Below are 24484 nucleotides of genomic sequence, written 5' to 3'. Positions count from 1 at the left end.
TCCATGGATGCAAGAATTGTAAAACTGCTATCAAATAAGGGCTCCTATGTTAATATGTAACTTGAACTGTTAAGATGTTTTTGATTGAAATAGCTTTTGATTTCAGTGAAACTGATCTACAGGGTGGGCCATTTATATGGATACACCGTAATAAAATGGGAATGGTTGGTGATATTAAAGTCCTGTTTGTGGCACATTAGTATATGTGAGGGGGCAAACTCCTCAAGATGGGTGGTGACCATGGTGGCCATTTGGAAGTTGGCCATCTTGGATACAACTTTTGTTTTTTCAATAGGAAGAGGGCCATGTGACACATCAGACTTATTGGTAATGTCACAAGAAAAACAATGGTGTGCTTGGTTTCAACGTAACTTTATTCTTTCATGAGTTATTTACAAGTTTCTGACCACGTATAAAATGTGTTCAATGTGCTGCCCATTGTGTTGAATTGTCAATGCAACCCTCTTCTCCCACTGTTCACACACTGATAGCAACACCGCAGGAGAAATGCCAGCACAGGCATCCAGTATCCGTAGTTTCAGGTGCTGCACATCTCGTATCTTCACACCATAGACAATTGCCTTCAGATGACCCCAAAGATAAAAGTCTAAGGGGGTCAGATCGGGAGGCCTTGGGGGCCATTCAACTGGTCCACGACGACCAATCCACTTTCCAGGAAACTGTTCATCTAGGAATGCTCGGACCTGGCACCCATAATGTGGTGGTGCACCATCTTGCTGGAAAAACTCAGGGAACGTGCCAGCTTCAGTGCATAGAGAGGGAAACACATCATCATGTAGCAATTTCAAATATCCAGTGGCCTTGAGGTTTCCATTGATGAAGAATGGACCCACTATCGTTGTACCCCATATACCACACCAAACCATCACTTTTGTTGTTCCAACAGTCTTGGAGTGATCCATCCAATGCGAGTTAGTGTCAGACCAATAGCGGTGGTTTTGTTTGTTAACTTCATCATTCACATAAAAGTTTTCCTCATCACTGAACACAATCTTCTGCGTGAACTGAGGATCCTGTTCCAATTTTTGTTTTGCCCATTCTGCAAATTCTGTGCGCCGATCTGGGTTATCCTCGTTGAGATGCTGTAGTAGCTGGAGTTTGTTAGGGTGCCATTTGTGAGTAGCTAATATCCGCCGAAGGGATGTTCGACTAAGTCCACTCTCCAGTGACATGCGGCGAGTGCTACGCTGTGGGCTCTTGCTGAATGAAGCTAGGACAGCCACTGATGTTTCTTCATTAGTAACAGTTTTCTTGTGTCCACATTTTGGCAAATCCAACACTGAACCAGTTTCACGAAACTTGGCAAGCAGTTTGCTAACTGTAGCATGGGAGATGGGTGGTCTCGTTGGGTGTCTTGCATTGAAATCTGCTGCAATGACCCGGTTACTGCGTTCACCAGATATCAACACGATTTCAATCCGCTCCTCACGTGTTAACTTCTTCGACATGTCAATGGCTGTGAACAAAGAGAAACTTGTAAATAACTCATGAAAGAATAAAGTTACATTGAAACCAAGCAGACCATTGTTTTTCTTGTGACATTACCAATAAGTTTGATGTGTCACATGGCCCTCTTCCTATTGGAAAAACAAAAGTTGTATCCAAGATGGCCGACTTCTAAATGGCCACCATGGTCACCACCCATCTTGAGGAGTTTGCCCCCTCACATATACTAATGTGCCACAAACAGGACTTTAATATCACCAACCATTCCCATGTTATTACGGTGTATCCATATAAATGGCCCACCCTGTACTAATGCTGCAAATTCAACAAATGACCATTTTCAATTCTCTACAACCTATAAAATCTTTTGAAACTCTGTGTGCGTAATAAATTGGAACAGTACTTTTTAAGTTTTTTATTTTTGAAAAACATACTGTTTTCATTGGGAGTTTTGTTCAGTAACATTTGAATTATGCTCTATTGGTTGATGACTCGAAAATTATGCTGACTGTCATTTGAATCGACTATTTAGGAAAAACAGAGAAAAATATCATTTACATAATAATTTGGATTATTACTTACATAATTTGGATGTAAGTAATAATTTTCCATGAATGATTGATACAGCACTCTGTGTGGTGCAATGAATGAAACTGTACTTCTGTCTTTTTTTTTCTTGCTGACTTAGCACAAGAGGGAAACGGCTACTCACAGCGGTCGTTAGTATTCATAACAAACTTTCTCTTCCTCTTAGGAGTGAATATGTCTTTAAAAGCTTCCCATAGTCATAAATTATATTCTCCTTTCTTAAAACTTTGCCACCTTGGCTGGGGTAAATGTTACTAAAACATAATTTTTCTTCTTTGAGAAACGTTCGGCATTAACAGGGCTTCTACAGATCTCACAGTCGCTGCCATCACAGACTCTCGCTTGTAAACTGTTTGCATGACGGTCCATGCTTCTGTGTTAATGTAGTTCGTTTTTCAGCTGTTTACAGCAAGGAGTGTTTGTTCTACACAATGTGTAAATGCTCCTTTTTTGACCCTTTCTTAACCTCCTGTTCTTCTCCGCCTCTACTGGACCTCCTGCAAGCTTTCTCCTCTTTTCCTTTTCAGATTTGAACACTGGCTTTTAAGCACAACCAATACGATTTCTGGCAGTGACTTCATCAGCTTTCCACTTCCCTCAGGCTATTTACAGCCCCTACAGCTTAAAGGCTTCATTATTGCCAGTTAGAGGAGTATTTTCTCAATGGGCAACTGGTCATGTTTGACTGCAGGGCCAAACAGGAGGGTGCAGCTCCTGTTTAACAGATCAGGGTACAGAATGGGTACTGAGGTTAAGAAGAGAGATGGAGAAAGCAGCGAGAGAGGATTAGAAAGTGATGACTTGGGGTGAAGCTCACACAGCAAAGCCATAGTGTGTGTGTGTGTGTGTGTGTGTGTGTGTGTGTGTGTGTGTGTGTGGCAGATCAAGACTGAATAAGAAATTCTTTTTAAAAAGTCTAAGCTAAAGTCCACAGTTATAAGTTTATGCACAAAGAAGATATCAGGATGAAAGTATTTCAATGTTTCTAGCATGATATACACTAAGTTTACCAAGTGCACGAAGGACCTCTGGTTGACTTTATGCAAACTTTGCTGAACTATTTAGACTTGCTGATGGGAAAAATCCATACTAAAGAACAATCTTTGACATTAACAGTGCAGTTTAAAATGTCACATCACGGCTAGATCACATTTATTTATATCCAATATAGTGGAATATTTCATAGTTAAATATTTTACATTTTGAACTGACACTACTTGTTAACAAAGCTTCCTTACCTACAGTGCAATACAAGAATCTTAAGCTACCCATCATTTCTTTACATTTTGCTTCCATGACCTGCTGGTAATTTTTTGAAGTGCTCTTGAGTAGCAGTCGGCTTTCTTGAGGTCTTTTCTTTAAACATTGGCTGCTTTTTTTAAAAAATTGAGGAAACTGGACAAGTGGAAGGCCTAAAAAACAAAACTTCAGTGGAAAAGTAGCTGAAATATTCATAAGAAATAGGAAGTGTAGCAAAGACCTAATCATTCAGTTGATCCATCATCAGAAGTGGGCTCAGTGGAAGGGCGGCTGTCAAGAAACAGCTGAGATATGGAAAACTACAGAAGAAGTTTGTTTGTTTTTACAGAAGCATATATAAATATCTCAGTTTCAACATTTGGCATTATGTTAATCTCATCTCTGCATTATCTTGTCATTTACATTTTACGTATCTCAAGGAGCAACCATCTCCTCATCTTTATTATATGAAACAATCTGCCAACAGCTTTCAGTTGGGCGACTCTAATCTAATGTTTATGGCAGACAATAATATTTATATTCTCACCGTCAAAAGATAAAATCCTGCTCAAAACATCAGATATGGATCAAGAAAATTAACAGCACCATGAAAGTACTTAATTAGACTCAATAAAAACGAATTATCTGGCTCCATAATGGATACTCGGGATGTTAAATGCAATAAACCAATAAGCCAAAATAAATAAGAATTAACATCAAAGCAAAGCAGCTTCTGTTGGGATTTCCCTTCTATCATATTTTCATCTTAATGAGAAATGATGAGTGACTGCTTGTCAGCTCACAGCCGTCACAGCAGATCACACACAAATTAATGTCGCGTCGTTCATTTGGCCCGCCTTGACTCCGCTCCGTGAAAAGCCTGTCAAGCTAATCAGCTCAGACAGGATGCGTCACGTTGAAGTTTGATGATATGAGCAGATTAAAACAGGATTAAAGTCCTCCTGAGGTGAATGAGCAAAAACACCGCACGGCAGCTTGGCAGTCAGGGAAGCCTCGTCTGAACTAATGTAGTGCAGTAAAGAGCCTCACACCCTCACAAAACACGGTACAGCACATGTCTGCATGTGCTGTACCGACTTGTACTCTGCACAGTTTACATGAATCATTAGACGTGGACAACTTTTGTGAAAGTCAAGTAAACACATGCTGATTGGGCCTATTTTAACATCCTCTTTTCTTGCTGATGCTTATGTTATATTTATTGTCAGTCTTCCAGGTGCATTACACCTTTTGTTAAATATCAAAACCACTGTTTAGTCAGTCTTTATGTCTGTAAAGCATCTTAAGCCCAAATTATACTTTCGAGGGTTTTTCATGTCCTTACAAACTCCAAAGTCCACAGCAAGATGTATTGATTCTCCTGCAGGGAAAACAGATTCTGAAACACATGAAACCTTTATTTTAAGTTGACCACTATTCTTCAATGACTTCATCAATGACATCACTATGTAAAACATTTACACAAGGCTATCGAGCTGTAAAATTGCCATGCCCTTGAAATAAGAGCAGTTGCCTTGCAGCTTCTCTGGCTAAAATGTCTCAACCGCAGGCAAAGCGTATTAAATGTTCTGCTGCTGCCTGCCAGAGTAAACACAAGAGTCCTCATGCACTCCTTTAGTGCTGAGGAACAATCAGGAATTGTGCAATATTTTAAGACCCATGAAGGCAAGAAGAAAAGGACTGCAATTTTAAAGACATTTCTGGCTCCACGGTGGAATATAATGGGCACTCTCTGTGCTTAAGCTCTACTTCACTGCATTTTCTAAAATTCAGCCGAGTAATCGTGCTGACAAACAAAGGAAACTGAAAACATAAAAAGCTCTCCTAGGGCTTGAGGCTTCACCCCAGTTTAGCAGAGGAACAAATGGTCATGGGGCAAGTCATTTTTGAAGTGGCAATGTCCTTGGATGAAAAATTGTGTTTGGGGTAATGTATGAAGGTCTGCAGTAGCGTTGCCTTGACCTAGATCAGATTCTGGTTCAAATGTGGGGCTGCATTTCAAGGTTTGGTTCCAGGGGTGCCTCCAGAATTTATTCATGGGGTGGCCATATGGGGGCCACTAAAAATATTGGTGTGACAAACCAAAAAAATGGTGTTTGCTGTATTATCATGCTGTTGTCAAATAAAGGTTATTTGAAATATGGCAAAAAGAGAGAAAGAAAAGAATATATGACCACTTAATTTCCTGCTATTAAATTTGATATCACCAAAAATGGTACTGGGGGGCCAGTACGTTTGGTTCAGAGGGATGCTTATGAAATAACCTTCATTTCCTGTATGCATCTCTATTTATGCCGGCAATAGAATGCCAAAAAGTAAATAAATAAGAAAATTAAGTATGTAAGACCTCAAATTTATGTGTGTTACATACATCAAAAAATGAGCTTCCCACAGTTTAACAGATTAACTGGCAATTCAACACTGGCCATAGGCGTGAATGAGTGTGAGTGGATGAATGATGGATGGATGGCACACTGTTCATCATATTTCATACAATATAATATAGTTTTGTTCTTTATGTGTGAATTAGAGTTGGGCTATGAAATATAGATGCTTAAAAATATATTTAAGCACAAATAAATTCATGTATATATTTATTGTTCCCTCTGTTGCTTTAATTCGAGAAGCATGCTGATCCAATGTCTAAATACTGTCTAAATAAATGTATACTTCAATAAAAGATTCTAAAGCAGTCATCAGAAGCTATTCAAATCTGCTGAATCTGAAGCACTTTGTGATGAGTGCAGATTTTCATGTCAGATCATGTTTTTATTGTACAGTGAAATTTTCATATGGCACTAAAATGCAAATACAAATCAAAAAACAAACCCTTTGTACGATTTTTGTTTGTGACTATTAGAAGTGGATAGAAGGATACGGACAAAATAATACAAAAAAAAATAAGACTATAAAATAAAATCGTAAGTCAACAGCAAGAAAAGAAATCCTACATTACTGACTCTGCTCTGAAAATAGTCTTTAGCATTCAGCCTTCTGCTGTATTTTACACTCTGTGAATGCATTTTACGATGCACACGTAAAACTTTTCACAAAACACTAAACACAAATGTTATCCACAAATCGCACGTAGTTGTTTTGCACACCATCTTATTCCACTGAGAATTTTACAGTTTAACTAAATCCACTATAATGCACGTCTGCTTAATGTAATGTGTGCACACTGTCATTACCACACGATGTGGACATAAACTAGTGGGTTTTAGTCTATGAGGCATGTACCCACTGGTGAACTGAATATATATCATTCATGAAGGGGAAAAAAAACAAAGAATCTGCAGATCCTACTGTACTACTAAGATTTTATTTGGCATGTGTGTGTAAATAATGGATGAGCAATAGCTTCTGAGAAATAGCTTTGGTAACTTGCATTATTTAATGATATGCTAGGCAATGTGTTTGGGTTATCTATCCTACTTAGCTGTGCAGAGCTGTTAGTGGCCGATGAAAGCTGTAATGTTCACGTAAAGAGTGAAGTGGACAGTACTTTGGTTTGTTTAGTTAGTGTAATCAAACAAAACTAACCAAATGAACTAAAAATATTTATCCATTTAGTCTTGTGATATAAATAATTTCACCTTTTGATGCTAACCATACCCAACACGTCTTTAAAAATGAATAAAAATGCCATATTGGCAAAAATGTGACATTTTTATGAAGTTATTAGATATCATTAACAAAAGGTCTGACAATGAGCTGCAAAAAGTTCATGAAGAGACATTTAGGTCTATAAAGATTTTTTTTCTTTCTTTTTTTTGTAGTTTTGCTTCTACACCACCACACTGGATTTCAAATCAAACAATCCAGATGTGATTAAAGTGCAGACTTTCAACTGCAATTGAAGTGGTTTTAGAAACAAAACAAAACAGTCCTGCATGATTGGACAAACTAATATCATTTAAAATATAAGGATTAATTTTAATACTCAGATTAAAATCCTTTTGGAGGCTAGCACTCATGGACATCATCAAATACTGTTTCCTCCCCTGAGTTGCTTTGCTGGAGCTTTCACCGCAGCTGCCTTCAGTTGTGGGTCTCTCTGCTTTGAGTTTTGTATTTTAATAACTAAAAAGCTGCTCTTTTGGGGTGCATTCAGGTGACTGATGTGCACATTGAAGAATATCCCATTATCCATTTGCACTGTGATGAGCAGTTGACAGCAGCTGACTCAATGTGAGCAGAGAGTACGGCCATGTACACTCCAGAATTAATCCTGCTACTTCTGTCAGCAGCCCTCAATAAACACTAAGGACTTTTCCCACTGGCAGCCCTACATGCCCATGCCATAATGCTACCTCCACCGTGTTTGACAATGAATGCCTATGCATGTTGTTGTAAACGTTTTGTATTTCCATTCATGAAGGCTCCTCTGCCGCCTGCTCGGACTGTAGACCTTGACAATGATGCACCTACCTCCTCAATAGTGCTCTTATGAATTTGTTTTTCTTAACCAGGGAAATTCTGCCACTTTAGTTACCGTATTTTTCGAACCATGAGAGCACCTGGATGTTAAACTTACTTGTTACACCTGGTAAAGCAGCAAAGCTGATCATTTTATTAAAGATGGAAGAACTTAGACAGTTGTAACTCTCAGTGATGCTGCAGCGTTTGTTTGACTTTGGGGCCTGAAGCAGACCGAGTTTTGGCCCCAGAGGCTCCTGACTACGGTAGCCATAATGCTTAGACAATCCATCAAGCGTAGCTTATCAAAGTCGTACTAAAACATTTTTTGACAGATTTTTGAGCGCCGTGTACCACATAAAATCCGTTTGAGGTCCGTAAGCACAACCAGAATTCATACATAAGGTGCACTGTCGATTTTTGAGAAAATTAAAGGATTTTAAGTTCCCCTTATAGTGTGGAAATACGGTATCTTCTGTGGTCTTTCACTCCAGCCTAGAATTCTGTTTAAGAATGATGCAGATTATTGATTTGGCCACACCTTGTATTTTATTTAATTTCTCTCTCTGACTTGAGTTAATTGGGGTTTTCAGAATAATGATGTTCTTCCTCAACTCCCAAATGAACTGAACTTTGGGGCAGCTGTTGCAAAGCTTGAACTTACACAGCACTGGTGATAATTACAGCTATTTTTAAGACTCTTAATTTAGTTCACTTCAGTTTATTGTCAGTACACAAGCAGAGCTAGTGCAACGCAATTTTCATGCAACACATATAAGAACAGAAACGTACAAATCCCTTTATAACTTATTATCAATACTCAGTAACAAAAAAAATTACTACTGAAATATTTGTCGTTGAACTGATTTAAGTAGTTCTTTCAGCTATAATGGGAATAATCTATTACAATAAATAATTATAAAACAATGTCTTAATGGCAGTAAAGAGTATCCGGGAGTCTTTGAAGGACTGTTTTGTTGGGGATACTCTGATATACTCTGTTATAAAAGCAGCTACTGCATTTCTTGTTTGTTTTTTTTTGTTTTGTTTTTTTATGTATTCAGGGTCAGAGTGGAGAGTCAGGAAAAACACAGACAGGCAAAACCTGGCAGATACGGGAGAGAAAGCACTGCTGGGACGTCAGCCAGCAGAGCTACAAGGCTGAATTCTCGAGTGCCATTCAAACCTGAATGGCACAATCACTGTTCATGCCTTTCTGGGACATTTTATCTTTCCTTCTGCAGATCTCTGTATCCATGCACTGCACAAGTCTGCAGCTTCTGAATTGGATGGTGATTTTGATGCACAGCCAAAAATAGTAGCGTAGGAATTACACCTTGCCACAATAAAGTCACTTGAAGTTTGCCTTAAATCTTTATTTCCCGCCATTGTCAGAGGATGGAAGAGTAAAGCAGCTGTGTCTGAGCTCTTGAATGAAATTTAAAGTTTCTTTTAATCCACAACATGAACTTCCAGCTCTGACACCACATGGAGAAGGGGGCACTCAGCCCTGAGGCCAGCCGCTACACTCCACCTTCATAATAAATTAATTCCCAAGAAACATTCATATGAATTTCAAGGATAAGGGTGCACATACAGAATGAGAGATCTTATCAAACGTTTCACTGAGCCAAAAAGAAGAAAAACAGATCTCTGCAGTCTGTCTCCTTCAAGCTTTTTCTCACCAATGAAATCATTCCTCGCAGCGACAGAAAAATATTACATGGCTACTGTGTGCAGCAGAGGCCATAAACAGAGGCACCTGATAGCTACATCTGGGTGACGGGTAATAGATACAGTGCCAATGCTCTATAGAGTGAAGCCATCAGCGAAAAAGACGGCTTTAATACACCTCAGCTGACCTACGTGGCTGTTTTCACTTTGCAGCCATTTGTGCTCAGTTTCAAATTACTGCTCAGACATCTCCGATAACGGTTCATTACCTCCGTTAGGAGGAAAATCACATCCCAGATAAATTTAAACTGACAGTGATGAAGTAACAATGGAATGAAAGCAATTATTTTGAAATCTCCACCTCCAAGACCATCAGATATGGAGTTTAAGCGTGCGTGATATTATTCTCTGCATTGCATTAAAGTTTAAAGATTTGTCCAAACTTCTGCTGCCTTCAAGTATCACATGGAGAATCGTAATTAGGAGTGGATCGCATATGAAAGAAGAGCTGGAACTTCAGTGTGCTAGAATCAATTCATCGTTTGATCGGTTTCTCTGCTAATTCTCGTCAAACCTACGTAGTTTTCACAGTTTTCATGCTGAAGTAGGGCAGTGCAGTATACACAAAACAAAAGTCTTGCTTGATTGAAAATAGATTTCACACCTATCCATTTTCAGTAGGAAAATGCTTGGTGTAAAATGAATTACTATCTGTTTTCATGACCTGTTAAATGTCAAAATAAAAGCATTACATGAGCTTGTAATTTGTTTGGGCAAGCACTGACTCCAGCAAGAAGGGGGAAAGGGCATGAATGAATGATACTGTATTAAAAATCACGATGTGTACAAGAAGGAACAGCGCTGAATTTCTCCCTACAGAAATGGGCAATGGTCTGTGGTAACAACACAGATAATAATACATTTGTAAATGTTTGTCTCAACTTATCAACTTATTGTGAATGACAGTGAAAACCAAGTAAAACAATGGAGTGTAAAGCGATTGTTGTCTAAAACAAGTAATTTAATTCTAATGAGCTTGAAAGCCAATATTTCTTGTGACCATCTTCATTCTTCAACAGAGTCAGAACTGTGTTGGGCAAACTTTCATGTCGTATCTTAAAGTAGTCTCCAGGAATCGCTCTCCGGGCTTCTTGAAGGACCTTCGAAGCTCTTCTTTGGATGTTGACTGACTTTTAGACTTTTGTTACCTTCTCTGTCAAAATGATTCCGCACTACTTCAGATGTTGAGGTCTGAGCTCTGGGGAGGCCCGTCTCTGACTGATAGTGTTCCACTGTGTGTTTTTCTTCTTTTACTACAGTGGCAGTGTGTTTGGGATCATTGAAAAATAAAGCTGTGTGGAATTAGGTGCATAACAAATTAAATTTCACGGTGGTTCAAAATCTAAAGGTACTTTTCTAAATTCACCATTCCATCAATTTGACTAGATCCTCAATGCCACTGACTGAAAAGCCTCAAACTATGATGGAGCGTCCACCATGTTTTAGAGATGGCTGCAAAAAAAGCTGTTTGGTTATTTATTTATTTTTTGTAGCTTCAACGTCAGAAATCGGATCAAATGTGACGGACTGCCAGGGAGAAACGATATTAAAAACTGATAAAACAAAAAACTGTAGAAGTGTGACTAACTGTTACTAGTGCAGCTTAAATGTTGCAGTATTAAGGGTTGAGACTGAATGTTCCTCTTTGTGTAGCCATGTCTAATGTTATCAGTGCTCTGAAGTGACTTACTAAGTAACAAATATAGTAGCAGAGTGGAAAACTATTACTGCACAGCTTTTTATTTCATGATTTTAAGTAATCGGTGCCACAAACAGGATACCAGAAAAGCCAAACCAGCTGCCAAACATGGTAGTGGAGGGGTGATGATTTAGACTTGCAGCCAGAGGACCTGGGCACCGTGCAGTCACCGAGTCAACCATCAACGCCTCTGTAATTGGCCTCACATTTCTCTAGAAACGAATGTGAGGCCATCTGTCTAGTAATTAAAGCTTTGCCGAATTTGGGTTATACAACAAGCAAGTCACCAAACAAAAAAACAGAATGGTTGGAAAAAGAAAATAATGTCAAATCTGCAAAGTCAAATCACTTCTTTTTTTTTTTGGCCCTCACAAAAATGTGAGCAAAGCAGTTCGCACTGAACTCTGAGGTCTAAAGGTTTTTATTAAAGGAGTTCCTGCTCTCTGAATGCTTGTGTAAAATCAGTGCCTCACATTTTTCTGTCTTTGGGGACATTATGATGGAACATTTATGGATAAAAAATGTTAGTGTTTCTTTAGCCTCAGTGAAAAAAGTATAAGCGACTTGTCAGAATATTATTAGAATAGGAATGAAACCAGTAAATCCAGTGTGTACATGGACTAATGTGATATTTCCTTACTTGTTTTTTGATTGAATCCACTTTTGGGTACTATCATTTCTATCAGAAGTCAGTGATAGTCCTTATATCTGTTGCTGCAGCCATCCTGGACCTGAAGGACAGAAATCTGCTCGCTTGCTGGTGCTGCTATTGTCTATTGTCTCTTGTACTTCAGCATTTGTGCTGAAACACTAAGAACTATTGTTTGTATGCAAATGTTGAGTAATGCCAAGCAAATCCTGCAGGAACAATTCTTCATATAGTCATTGCTGACCTATATACATGCGTGTTTCTCCTGCTTGGAGAAGGACCAAAGCTTACTCACGTTGCACATTATCCTCATTATTGTTGCTATATAATTGACTTTCCATGAGAATGGCTCATTGGCTACACTGACTTTGTGCAAACTCTATTAGCTGTGTAGTGTTGCGTGAATTCTCCAAAGATCCTGTGTAGTCGCTTATTGTCCAGCCCACAGCGAGTCTATGTCATTGCCTTCAAAGAGGCCGGGACGCTAATTGGACCGCTAGCACATAGCAAATCTTCAGCTTCATTTGCATCAATAGCCTCATTACACCAGGAAGGCATGAATGACCTGAAGGTCTGTGAGAAACACAAGCACATTTAGAGATTGGAGTATTTTAGTTGATGATTTGCATCCTGACAGTTTTACATCAAAGAATAATGATACTGAGTCACTGTTTTTGGTGGATACAGGTGGAATAGTCTTAGATTAGTGAGCTAAAAACTGTTGTACAATTTGCAATTTTCTCTATGGCTCAAAAAGATCAGAAAAGAACTCAGACTACAGTTGTCTTTCCAGAAAAAGCAAAAAACAAACACTTATTAACAGAATTGCCTTATTTTGTCTGTAATTATTCCATCCAACATTAATCTATACAGCGACTGCCAGCTAAAAAGAACCTGCTCCAACCAAAATTAGCTTCACCCAAGTTTCAGGAAGACTCAAAAGCACCGCCTCTGTTAGAATTTCAAGCCAGCTGCTCATTAAAATTGAGTGAAAAAGGTAGAATTATATTCTATAAGGTTGCATCCTGGTAATTTGATAGAAACATTTGATATTACTTGAGTGAGATCCTGATCCGTTCACTTCAGTTCATTTAAGAGAGTTTTGAGGGTTATGGGTGTTACTGCTGACTCCTGCTGTTGATACCTATGATGTAAATAAAATGCTTCGAGTGAGTATTTCACAAGGTTTCTGTGCTTTGTTTATATTGTTTTCTTCCTGTGTTATTATCCTAAAAAGTAAAAACAAAAGAAAACAAACCAAAAAAATAAATAAATAAAATGTAGAGCAAGTTTAACTGCGAATGAAATTAGTGACAGGAAGACTGAAGTGTCAAAACTGTCAGGTCAGATATCCATGTGGATATCTCAGAAACTGTGCAAATACAGCCACAGCTAGTTTGAGTGAAAAATATAAATATGTATCTTACTACACACAGACCCTGTGTTCCACTTAAAGTGATGGTCCAACATTGCTCTGTGATGCTCCAAAGATCACTCCTCTTTATATTCAGAGCCCCTAAAGAGTTTCTCCTCTGTGAAAACTGGCTCAGCCGAGAGCGTCACATGCAGACAGATTTAAGTCTCCTGAGAAATCAGGCATGTAACGGCTGACCTCAGGCAAGCCTCTCTGTCTGTGATAGAGCTGAGTGACAAGTAAAGAGTTCAGGCTGAAGGTGATACATTTACCTCCCGGTAGAAGTGACGTGTTGTTACAAAATGATTGATTGCACTATACATAAACAAATTAGGCGCACTCGAGCAAATATGCATAAGTGCCGAAACATTTTTCATTTAATTTGATGGTCCATATGCTAAATGCTGTATTGCTCATAAAATAAATAACATTTTGTATTCTTCTTCCTCTCATGCCATTTCTCTTACTGTATAAATATATTTTAAGAAAATGTAGATAACTGCAAATTTATTTCTGTCAACATGTTGGTAAATATAAACTCCTGCTGGCCTTAAGCAACAAAGCATGTGGCTTACAGATAACACTTCAAACATGAAGAAGCTAGAGATTGCAGGCAGATTTGGACAATAAATAATTCTTAAATTCTCCAGTTATGAACAGATGTGTTGACAGCTTCATAGATTGTTTTCTTCAGAATTCAGACATCAAATATAATCATGACCTTATTAAACTTGTCATTTTTGTAAAAAAAAAAAAAAAATGTTTTAATGTGATATGTAGAAATGTCGTTTGAACATGCTCAAGTTGTTTACGGAGTCCCTTTAATCGTAAGTGTACGTGCCACTGTGCTTTTTAATGAACGTGACACCAAACAGTCATAAGTTAATTTTTTCCTGTCTTTTCCTTTAAAGAGAGCAGCCCATCTTCAGTGCCAGAGCTCATGTCTTCCAGATCGACCCGGCCACCAAACGCAACTGGCTGCCGGCCAGCAAACATGCCGTCACTGTGTCCTTCTTTTATGATGCCACCCGGAATGTGTACCGGATCATCAGTGTGGGTGGAACTAAGGTAGGAGCCCAAGACTCTTAAATCCAGTCAGAGAGTACACATGTATTCAGATCTGTGCCTGTTCACATCACTGAAACACAGATCTGGAATAGTTTTAGGAATGCCAGGACAGATTTGACCACAGCTCTACTGCATAAGGCAAAGCTGCACGGGGGCTGTAAGAATCCTGTACGGGCCGAGTGGTGTCAAACACAGATGCATGAATGGGTTTTATTATAGACTGTATGTAAACAATGGAGGTAGCTGCTGTCATATCATGCAGTGCTTTGCGGACTTTTCAGCTGCTAGCCTTTAGCTGCATCCATAGACTCTACGGATGCTCCGGTACCTGCTTTGCTAAATCTAATAAGACTAAAAAATAAAATTTCAACACAGACTTTTTAAATGTGCTGTATTTTATGCATTAAAAAAACTTCAAAAGGCAACAATACCACAAACACAGAGGTAAAGCATAGCTTGGCAACTAATAGTTTAATAAGGCACAACTGGTGAAAGAGGACCGCCAGTAGTTAGAAAGGAGAAAGTCCTTATATAGACTATTTTTACATACACGCCAATGTAATTTGGATATTTTACAGGAATCTATGCAGTTGATGTATTTTTGGCCATTAGAGGAACTGCAGTTTTTTGCCATATTTTATTTTTAATCCTCTGAAATTGCTGCTTGCTTTTATAATTCCTCATCGGGTCACTTTTGAGTCATTCACGTGTTACCACAAACTCTGGAGTTGAGGCACATTAGACAATGAATCGTCCTCAGGTTTTTACGATGAAAGCAAACCACTTTCTAAACAAACTTTCTCAATTCTTTTAGCATCCATGAATTTTATGAACATTTGTTTCTGCATTTATTGAAAACATTTCTATTAAATACAGGAAGCCTGACGTGTGGGACTGTGTGAATTAGCATTTTTAGGGTTGTCTCTATCACACCCCCCCTCACATACTGTATGTTTTCCTACACATTTTGCAACAGTGGCCCTCAGACCCCGGCTCTTATAAAAAGCAGCTAAAACTCACCACTTTTGTTGTGAAGCACTTTGTGATACTTCTCTTCAAAGGTGCTGTATAAATATAATTTTACTTTACTTTTATCTTAATTGCAGTTTCCTCATCTGGTACTAGTATAGCACTGATGTAGAGACACTGTTTGTGGAGTATTATATTCTCCTCTCCTGCATTTTATTTAGCAAATGAGATTCTTTGAAGCACTGGAAGAAGATCTGTTTGCTTTGTGGCTGTTTTGGGTGGGATTGCATTACTCAAACACACCCATCGTCAGCAGAAAATCTCTAACGCACCCACATTGGTAACGCAGCCTCCACAGCAGCGCTGAAGCACCTGGGAGTCCCTAACAGGATATCTTGTTAGTGAAAGAAATTCAGAGAAAACGCTGCACTTTGTTGTTTTTCAGCCAGTTGTGCCAATTTGCCACCCTGAGACTGGAGGCTTTTGGAGAAGAGAATAAAGAAATCATTTGGCAACAAATTCACCTCATCAGACTGCTCACTCGAGAATATTACAGAAGAGACACAACAGAACGAGCTTTTTCACGTAGCTCGCTTTCCGTGGCCTGGTTATAGGTTGTTTTTGTCTCTGATTGCAACTGTATGTGACACAAATTTATTTTTAATGTCAGGGATTATAGTCACATGATTCGTTTGGTGATGCTGTGATTGTTGCTCACACACTGCCCAGTTTGCTGTGATGAGCTACAGTGAATAGATGCTCTCTTTTCGCTCAGTTTGTACAAATGAAAAATCGTTTTTTTGTTGGCAGTAATTATTAATGTCCTTCTTCTGTTTGATTTGTATATCATCATTTATCCCCGAAAGGGATCTTGGAAAACAGACTTTTGAAATAACTTGACGAGTGCCAAACATCTCACTAGTTAATTATGATGGTGAAGATCATCCCCCCTGACCTTGATTGGTTTATTAGAAAAACCCAAATACTTCATATCTCAGATTTATGTTTATCTGTAAGTCCTCTGTATGCTTTATAGATGTAGTCTGCATGTGCTCCAGTCTACATATCAAATACAACATATTTAACATCTTTTTTGTGCCTCTTTCTTATTTATGTCCTACATTTCTGGCAGCATTGCTTCATTTATCACAAAAAATAGCCCACTTTTCCTTCAGGGATCTTTCTGCGCTTTATTCATGTGATTTATTGTTTTTACTCTCTGTGGCGCCAGGCCATCATCAACAGCACCGTCACCCCCAACATGACTTTCACCAAAACCTCCCAAAAGTTTGGCCAGTGGGCAGACAGCCGGGCCAACACAGTTTACGGTCTAGGCTTCTCCACAGAGCAGCAGCTGCAGCAGGTGAGCACAACACACACACACACACACACACACACACACACACACACACACACACACACACACACACACACACACACACTTCAGAGCGTCGCTAATTTATTAGATGTCGCAAACAAAGAGGAGATTTAAGAAAGAGGACTGTGAAGCAGTAGAGGTCACTCCTGTGATGATCAAGGGCAGCGTTTTCTCTTTGGTTTTGAACATCTTTCAGATTATATTTAAAATGCATCCACAACACACGTGTGCATTTTCATTTTACCGCAGTGTTTCCTTTGGTGACGTTCATTCATCTTCAAGATTTCTCTGTTTACCTGAAATGAATTAAAGGGAGTTTAATTTACTAGATTTAGCACTGTAGATAATTTATTGCGAGATCAGAGAAACTTTAGTGCCAGAACATAAATTGATCGGACACTCTAGATATTCTCCAGGAGGAAACTTTGTGACGTTTTCAAACCGAGTGTAATTTCTGTCTTTTCTCTTCCTCAATCTGCAGTTTGCTGAGCAGTTTAAGGAGGTGAAGGAGGCAGCCCGTCTAGCCAGAGAGAAATCCCAGGAGAGGTTTGAGCTGGCCAACCCTGCACTCAACATCGCAGCTCCACAGGTAAAGCGATGCTGCACTTGCTTAAATCTCTAAAAAAGACAGGTTATCCTCTTACTCTGGTTGATTGGAGCATCCTAGAGGGAGAAAATCAAAACTCCGTATCTCACAAGAATCAAAGTGAAAGCAGCTAAAAATCATAACAGATCTGAGAATTACCATCAAAGACATATCAGCGTTCAGCTATACGACGAGGGAGGGATGCACGCAGTCTTGCCAAACAAAACACAAATCGCTGCTTAAAAGGTTTTCTACTTGCTGGTGTGGAGATCTCACTATGTAACAATAGTGTGCGTGGTTTTACTTCAACTAATAAATCATTACAATAAAATGAGGAAAATGTGATATAATTTGTTTTCTTCATCATATTTAAGAGCTGTTGGTAGCAATTTTAAACCATTAAACACACATCTATAAGAATCTCTGAGAGAACATTAAACCATGGACAGCAGGTTCAAGTAGTAGACTTACTGTGTGTCTTTTAAACAGACTTGATGGTCTCCGTGGCCTTTGCCCCAATATGACAGCAGAACGCTAATATCCCGACAAACTCTATGCCTTTGTTTCTATTTTAAACATATACAGAATCACGAGGGATTATATGATCCCCATCTGGCTGCTCCATTATTCTCTCGCCGGCTAACTCCATTAAAAGATTTCATGCATGAAAAATGGAGGCAAAAAGAAATGCGAGCGCTGAAGGTGTTCAGAGGGGCAGTAATGGCTGGGACTCAAAGAAAGGAAGAAGAATGACAGATCCGAAGTACGGAGGATAAAGAAGGGTGGATGGAGGTGGGAGCTCAATCATCTATAATTGAAGAGAATCTGGCTGCTGCTGACAGGACAATGGGCAGCTTTTGTCCTGCCACAGTAGGCAGTTTCTTGGTGAACTCGATAAGTCAGGGGCTCAGGTGGAGAAGTGAAAGTTTGTCAGTGGTGGAAATTTTATGTCCGTCATCTCACAAAAGCTGCTGCATTGTGACATTGTGTGCTAAAGCCTAAGGCACAGAGTGGTATTTATAGAAGTTGTGATTTATTAGTTGCTGTTTTCTTTTTCAAATGGAGGAAACAGTATCTCTTGCAAACATTTGGAAGTCTCAGAGTTGCTCTGCCAGCCTTTGTACATTGCTTATTTCTGCCAAGTTGAGAGCGGCTTTGGATGTTGTAGCAATGCAGATTCAAAACGGAGTAAAGTGCTTGTTTATGCTTTTGTGGGTGTGCACTGAGCGTAAGTCTTAACAAAGAGCCACTCGGCAGCTACGGGAGATTGCAGAGTCACGCTGCCAACCACAACCTCACCACTGAGACTCTCAGATAAGAGCTGATAGTGTGTCGAGGCTGAGAGAAAACACTCCTGGATACAGCAAAGCAGAGCATTAATTCCTGGAAAGAGCTGGATTTTATCAAAGTATGTGACAGTTAATGGTAAACCTTTGTTAAATTTGTGTGCTGGTACCTAATAGACCTGCACACAAGCTGATGTGAAGGGTCTGTTCTGAAACCAGGTGAACGGGTTTGTGATGTTTGCTGAGGTTAAAATCTCCACTGTCACAAATCTGCCAAGATTACAGTGATAAGTTCTGCTGCAGACCCAATCTGCTCTTTAGGAGGTTATAGTCACAGTTTTTGATAGAAATGTTTGGAGTGCCACAGTCTTACGCCACTTCCCCGTCCACTTTATCAGGTACACCTCGCTACTGTTGTGTTGGGCAATCGTGGCTCAAGAGTTGGCAGTTTGTCTTGTAATCGGAAGGTTGCCGGTTCGAGCCCCGTGAATGTGTGTGTGAATGGGTGGATGACTGAATGTAGTGTAAAGTGCTTTGGGGTCCATAGGGACTGAGTAAAGCGCTATACAAATACAGGCCATTTACCATTTTTGCCTTCATTCTTTCTTGGATAGATTCGGCAAGGCGGTGGAAACATTCCTCAGAGATTTTGGTCAAGACTGTGGCATTTAAACGATGCTGAGTTGGAACCTAGGAGTCCAAAGTGTGCCAGGAAAATATTCCCACCACCAGCCTCCTGAAACATTGATACAAGACGGGATGGATTCACGGTTAGGTGCTTTTTAGGCCAAATTTGGACCATTCTCCTCTGACCTCTGACAGCAACAGAAAGGCATTTTCACCCAGAGATCTGCTTCTCACTGGTTGTTTTCCCTTTTCAGACTATCCTCTGTAAACCCCACAGATGGCTGAGTGGGAAAATTCCCAGTAGATCAACAGTTTCTGAAATATTCAGACCAGGCTGTGTAGCACCAACAGCCACGCAATCTTCAAAGTCACCAAAATCATTCATCCTCTGATTCTCTGTTTGAACTTCAACAGGTTGTCTTGACCATATCTACCTGCCTTTGCAACATGTAATTGGCTGATTAGATAGTTAGGCTAATAAGCAGTTGAGCCATACCTAATAAAGTGGCCAGTGAGTGTACATTCACATCTGAGGAAATACATTGCCTAAATATGTTCATAGTATATTTATGCTTGGTCCTGATTTGCTGCAAAATAAATCGCAGCAAATACCCATAGTCTGTTTGTAATTGATGAGACTATGGGTATTTATCAGAGGGAATATTCAGTAGGTGAGTGCAATTAAAATAAATTTGACTTTGATTAAAGTAATTTCCACATTTCCTTCATTAAGGGACATCTCGATGAACAACTCCAGTGTCAGCACACTTGCTATATTATCTAAAATCCCAAACAGAATACTTCCTAGTGCTACATGTGTCATCAGTCTCTCAGTCAACGTCTAAAAATTGAGGTAATATATTTTTTGTCATTAATTTAAGTCTAATAAACCCGTGTTCAGCATCTGTACAGATGATCTGCTCAGCTGGGAAACAGTAGCAGTAACACTTGTGGTGCACAAACATAGAGCATGAAATACAACAGTCCTGGGAGTGAATCCTATGTTATGTAGAAAGATGTTTCGGCATGTTGCTGGACTTTCGCCATTTGAAATGATCATGTTACAGAGCTTATAACTACTTCTGTTGTCATCTCCTTTTTTATGGCAACACTAGTTCTAACACATGTTTGACGTTGTTGCTTTGCAGTCGGTGTGCACTGTCAGCACATGCAGGCGTTAGCAGAGAAATTGATAAGTTCAGACACATATGATGCTTTGCAAAATTTGGACCTTGTTCCCAAGTGTTGTCTGCATCTGTGAACGCCACCACAGTTTCTCTCAATCCAGCTAAAGCATGGCTATTTCAAACTAACTTAACGTATCACAGAAAACACCAAAAATTTACAATTACTGTTGCTACGGTGTCCCTATTTGCTATTTTGAAAGCTTAAAGTTTGATCTTTAAAACCATGAACATATCTTTATACATATGATTTCCTGATTAATTTTGAAATGCGTTCCCAAAGTGTTCCCAAATTCGAAAAATCCAGAAAAGAAGTAAATAAAACACATTTTCATTTGCAGTAAGGACACTGGGCATAGAGATATGATTTTAAGCTCTCAGTCAGTTGGTGTAATGTGAAAGGCCTGCATCACTGGGAGGTCAGAGGTCAGGGTTAGTAACATAATAACGAGCAGATGTGTTACTTGCAGTCGCCATGGCAACAAGAGACCTGTTTTGTTGGCTGGTTGATTTTGAAAAAGAAAAAGACTTCTCTCAGCACATGAATATGTCTCAATAAGCCAACCACAAACACACACAGAGAAATGTCACCCGGTTAGAACTGCAAGGTCAGAGGCAGGCGAACAAGCTGGACTGATTTCTCAATAAGACAGCAGTCATTGATTTTGTGGCAGGCTGTAAACGCAGAGGCGCTGTGGCTATTATCACGTCGTCTCTCTTCTGGCTCACCGCAGCGCATACTGCTGACTGTCTGCGGCGGTATAATGTGGAAATAATACCCAATCAACGTTGTTATAGGCTGCGAGCACACGAGGACGAGGCAGGTTTGAGCCGCTGCCAAGTATTGATGGCAGCTCCAGTGTGGCAGTAATGCCAGTCAAGAGCTCCATTAAGGCTGTTAAGCTTTTGTAAACAGTTGCCAATGTGTGAGTACTGTTTAAAGTTCTCTACAAACACATGGGCACATTCTGCCTGACAGCAACTCGCTCGGTTGTGCAGAGCGGAGTTTAAAGCGTTATGCAAGCGTTTGTTGAGAAACTTATTGCTCTTAAATTAAAAATACAAAAATACTTGAGCAAAGGCACAATAAACCGACAAACGTCTTCCTAACTTCCCCGCGTGCAGTTCTGCAGAGAAGCTGCGTTATTTTGTCTTGTTTTGTTTTCCTGCCAGTGCATCAATAGGTCTTGTATCACCTACAGTTGGTCAGTAAAAGCCCTGTGGTATTGCAGAGCTGTATCTTTGCAGCCTCAGGCTCTACCGAGCACATATTCTACGTGTGTGTGTGGATAGCAGCAGGGGATCTGCATGCAGCGGAGCTCCAGCTTTCTGGCTTATTTGCAGAGCTTAAAGATGAGATGGAAGAGGAGACGGCGAAGCCGGCGAGATAAAATAAATGAACAATGATAAACAGACAGAGCTGTAACTGGGATAATAGTTTTAAGGAACTGAGAAATAATTAGGAAGAATATTTCATTGTATTTAAGGGTTTTAATACTCAGTGAGAATAAAACCCCAACCCAGATAAACTCCTGTATTTTATTGGCATTAATTAGCTTCTAGAAGGATTTTCTTTTCTTATTACAATAATATCCAGTTTGAAATGAGTTGAAACACGACTGCACAGTAAATGTATGTCAGAAACAGTCCATATGTATTCGTGTTTCTCTCAGCGTGATCACAGCAGGCTACAGAAGCTGTTACCATCCTCTGATGGCCTGCAAACATTTGTTTCTTTTCCTCTTCGTCTCCTTCACTCTATGCATGTCGAGTCAGAAATGCCAGCTATCAATATTTTAAACCCCTGTCTTGACATTAAAAGCAGCTGAAAAGTGAATGCATTACTGTGTGTCGTTCAGTGGGTAAGGACAGGTGCTTCAAGGGAAACCCGTGCAGGTACCTTCAGATGCATAGAGACATGAATAAGTCAAGTGGGGAGTACAACTGAGAGAGAAAGAGAGGCATTATAGAGGTAAGGAAGCAAATGGACTGAGGCTGGGATAAATAAGTAAACAGTGTAGATGTACTTAAGACAAACAGTGGTGCGGAGCCGTCATGAGGAAAGCTCTCAGGAAAGCAATTTAATATTTACAGTTTCTGGGATTCCACCGATTATCAAGCCGGGATTCTCTCAGGACCCTGAAAAGTTTATAAGTTGCTGTTTATGTGTTTAAAAAAACAACACGCACGTGCATTATATTGTATGAGTGCCTGCTGAGCTGGGCATCACAAACTGAATGTTCTCTTTTATGATGACAGTGGAAAAATATGTGCTGCGTTTATTCTTCTTTTATATTTACTCTTAATGTTTCTTTGTTGCTAAGCTCGCCTTGCTGTTGTTTCCATGGACTGTCCGTCAGTCTGTGTGGGCGGGACTTCTGAGCGCCTCTTAATCTGTTGGTACAGTTTGTCCGTGTGTTCGTCCTTCAGCTGGAGTCAGTGCTTCTGCCAATAACCTTGTGTAACTCCACACAAACAAGTGGCATGCAATGTCTGGAAAACAGTATATGCTTAGTTAAAATAACTGTGCTTAAGCCAGATTTGAAAGCCCTTGAAAGCATCATTTACTGTGATGTGCAGATTAATTCTTGTCTCGTCCCTCGGCCGCTTGCCTGTAACCTTCAACTTTCCCTCCGCATCTGCGAGCTGCACTTACAAGTTCTCTTGCTGGGTAGCACCAGTTTCCTACTACTGTGAAGGCTGTTTTTGTTAAAAGGAGACCAAAGTCACTTGTAAATGTCGAAGAAATTGTTTCACTGTGACACGCAGAGGAAATCCACAAGCAAAAAAAAAGATCCCTCGCCATGCCTCTGATAACTGCCTTTGCCTTCACTTTAAGAGGGTTTTTTTTTATCATATAATAACATTTTTTCTCTCTCCTCTTCTTTCTCTTTTGCTGATGCATCGTGGGACGCACGCTCATCCATCTCAGCTTTCACAGGTGCGTGAAAACACAAGCACCAACCTACAACAAACACAGCAAAGATGACTGTTTTGTCGATGGAACTGCTGCTCGTAGACTTGGTGTTGCACGGACACTCGCGCTCAATAATTTATCTGGAGTCTGATCAAAGTCGACTTGAGAGCAAATTAAAGTTTCAGAACAAACCGAGCGTTTGCCGCGAAAGGGAAAACGATCTTTAAGTATGGCTACAACAACAACAACAACAAAGAGTGTAATCGACTCTGTATTTTTTCTTTTAATTTAAGTATTACAGAAAACTGAATTCATCACGCCTCCCCCATCATCAGGGGAAACATTTCATTGATTTCTTTTTTCTCCCCAACATCTCCTGAAAACAAATGCACAAATACATCCTTTAAAAACTGGAAGTTGTTTGAACTCTGGCTAATTAGTCCGTGTTCTTAGCGTCTCTGTTTTGTTTCCACTCAGTCTGTTAGCAAACAACACACCAAATTTTAAAAAAGGGGGAACCTGCTGTAAATGTGCAATCCCATTTATGACTTAAACATGATCTGTGCTATGAATTATTCAGCAATACACATAGTCGATTCGTTGGCTTTGGGGGTCCGGACTGGAGTTGTTTTAGCTTTGATTTTCCTCCTCTCTCATTCCTTCCTTTGGACACAGAGCTCATCCACATTGAGTCAGCTGTGTGTTTTATTTCCATATCCATCCATAAGCATAGACTCGGAGCTGCTGAGCTGTAGATAATAAACCGTTGTCCTCAGGGGAACAGAGTCAGGCTCACTCAAATTAATAATACAAGCTCTTTCTACAGTAAGTGCTGGGTTACGATACTCCAGTGAGAGACTGGGCCATTGACGAATTCAGGTTTGGGTTTCCATGAAGAAGAAGAAAGAAAGAGGGCGACGGGTGGTATAGAAATGTGCCTGAGCTAATTCATCTGCATGCTTTTAAAAAGCAAGTGGAGCTGCCTTTTAGCCCACAGCCTCAGATTAACCAGAGTGGTTCCCAAAAATGTGTGACAGGAAGCATGAACCGTTTTCTGGGCAGCAGGGAATGTAAATATCAAAGCAGATTGGTTAGACGAGCCAAGTATAATGTCAGATTTTAGGTCTCTTTTTATGTTGCTCAGTTTGATTAAGCTAAATACTTGGGCTAAAATATGGGTATGGTGTTCAGCTTAACAAATATCTCAAATATTTGTGCTCAGATAATGTGTAAAGAAGC

General features: G+C 39.7%; 1 protein-coding gene across 2 annotated transcripts in view; it reads left to right on the top strand.

Annotated features, from left to right (window-relative positions):
- LOC113037142 (homer protein homolog 3) overlaps positions 1–24484 on the top strand; it is a 53686-nt gene that overhangs the window by 13922 nt on the left and 15280 nt on the right. For both annotated transcript variants that reach the window (XM_026193883.1, XM_026193884.1), the window contains 4 exons: positions 14142–14298; positions 16499–16630; positions 17127–17234; positions 23261–23269. In XM_026193883.1, the coding sequence (XP_026049668.1) occupies positions 14142–14298; positions 16499–16630; positions 17127–17234; positions 23261–23269 (406 nt within the window). The remainder of the gene's footprint in view (positions 1–14141; positions 14299–16498; positions 16631–17126; positions 17235–23260; positions 23270–24484) is intronic.

The sequence above is a fragment of the Astatotilapia calliptera genome, chromosome 15 (assembly GCF_900246225.1).
Source record: "Astatotilapia calliptera chromosome 15, fAstCal1.2, whole genome shotgun sequence".
NCBI lineage: Eukaryota > Metazoa > Chordata > Actinopteri > Cichliformes > Cichlidae > Astatotilapia > Astatotilapia calliptera.
This window is presented reverse-complemented; position numbering and strand designations above follow the sequence as displayed.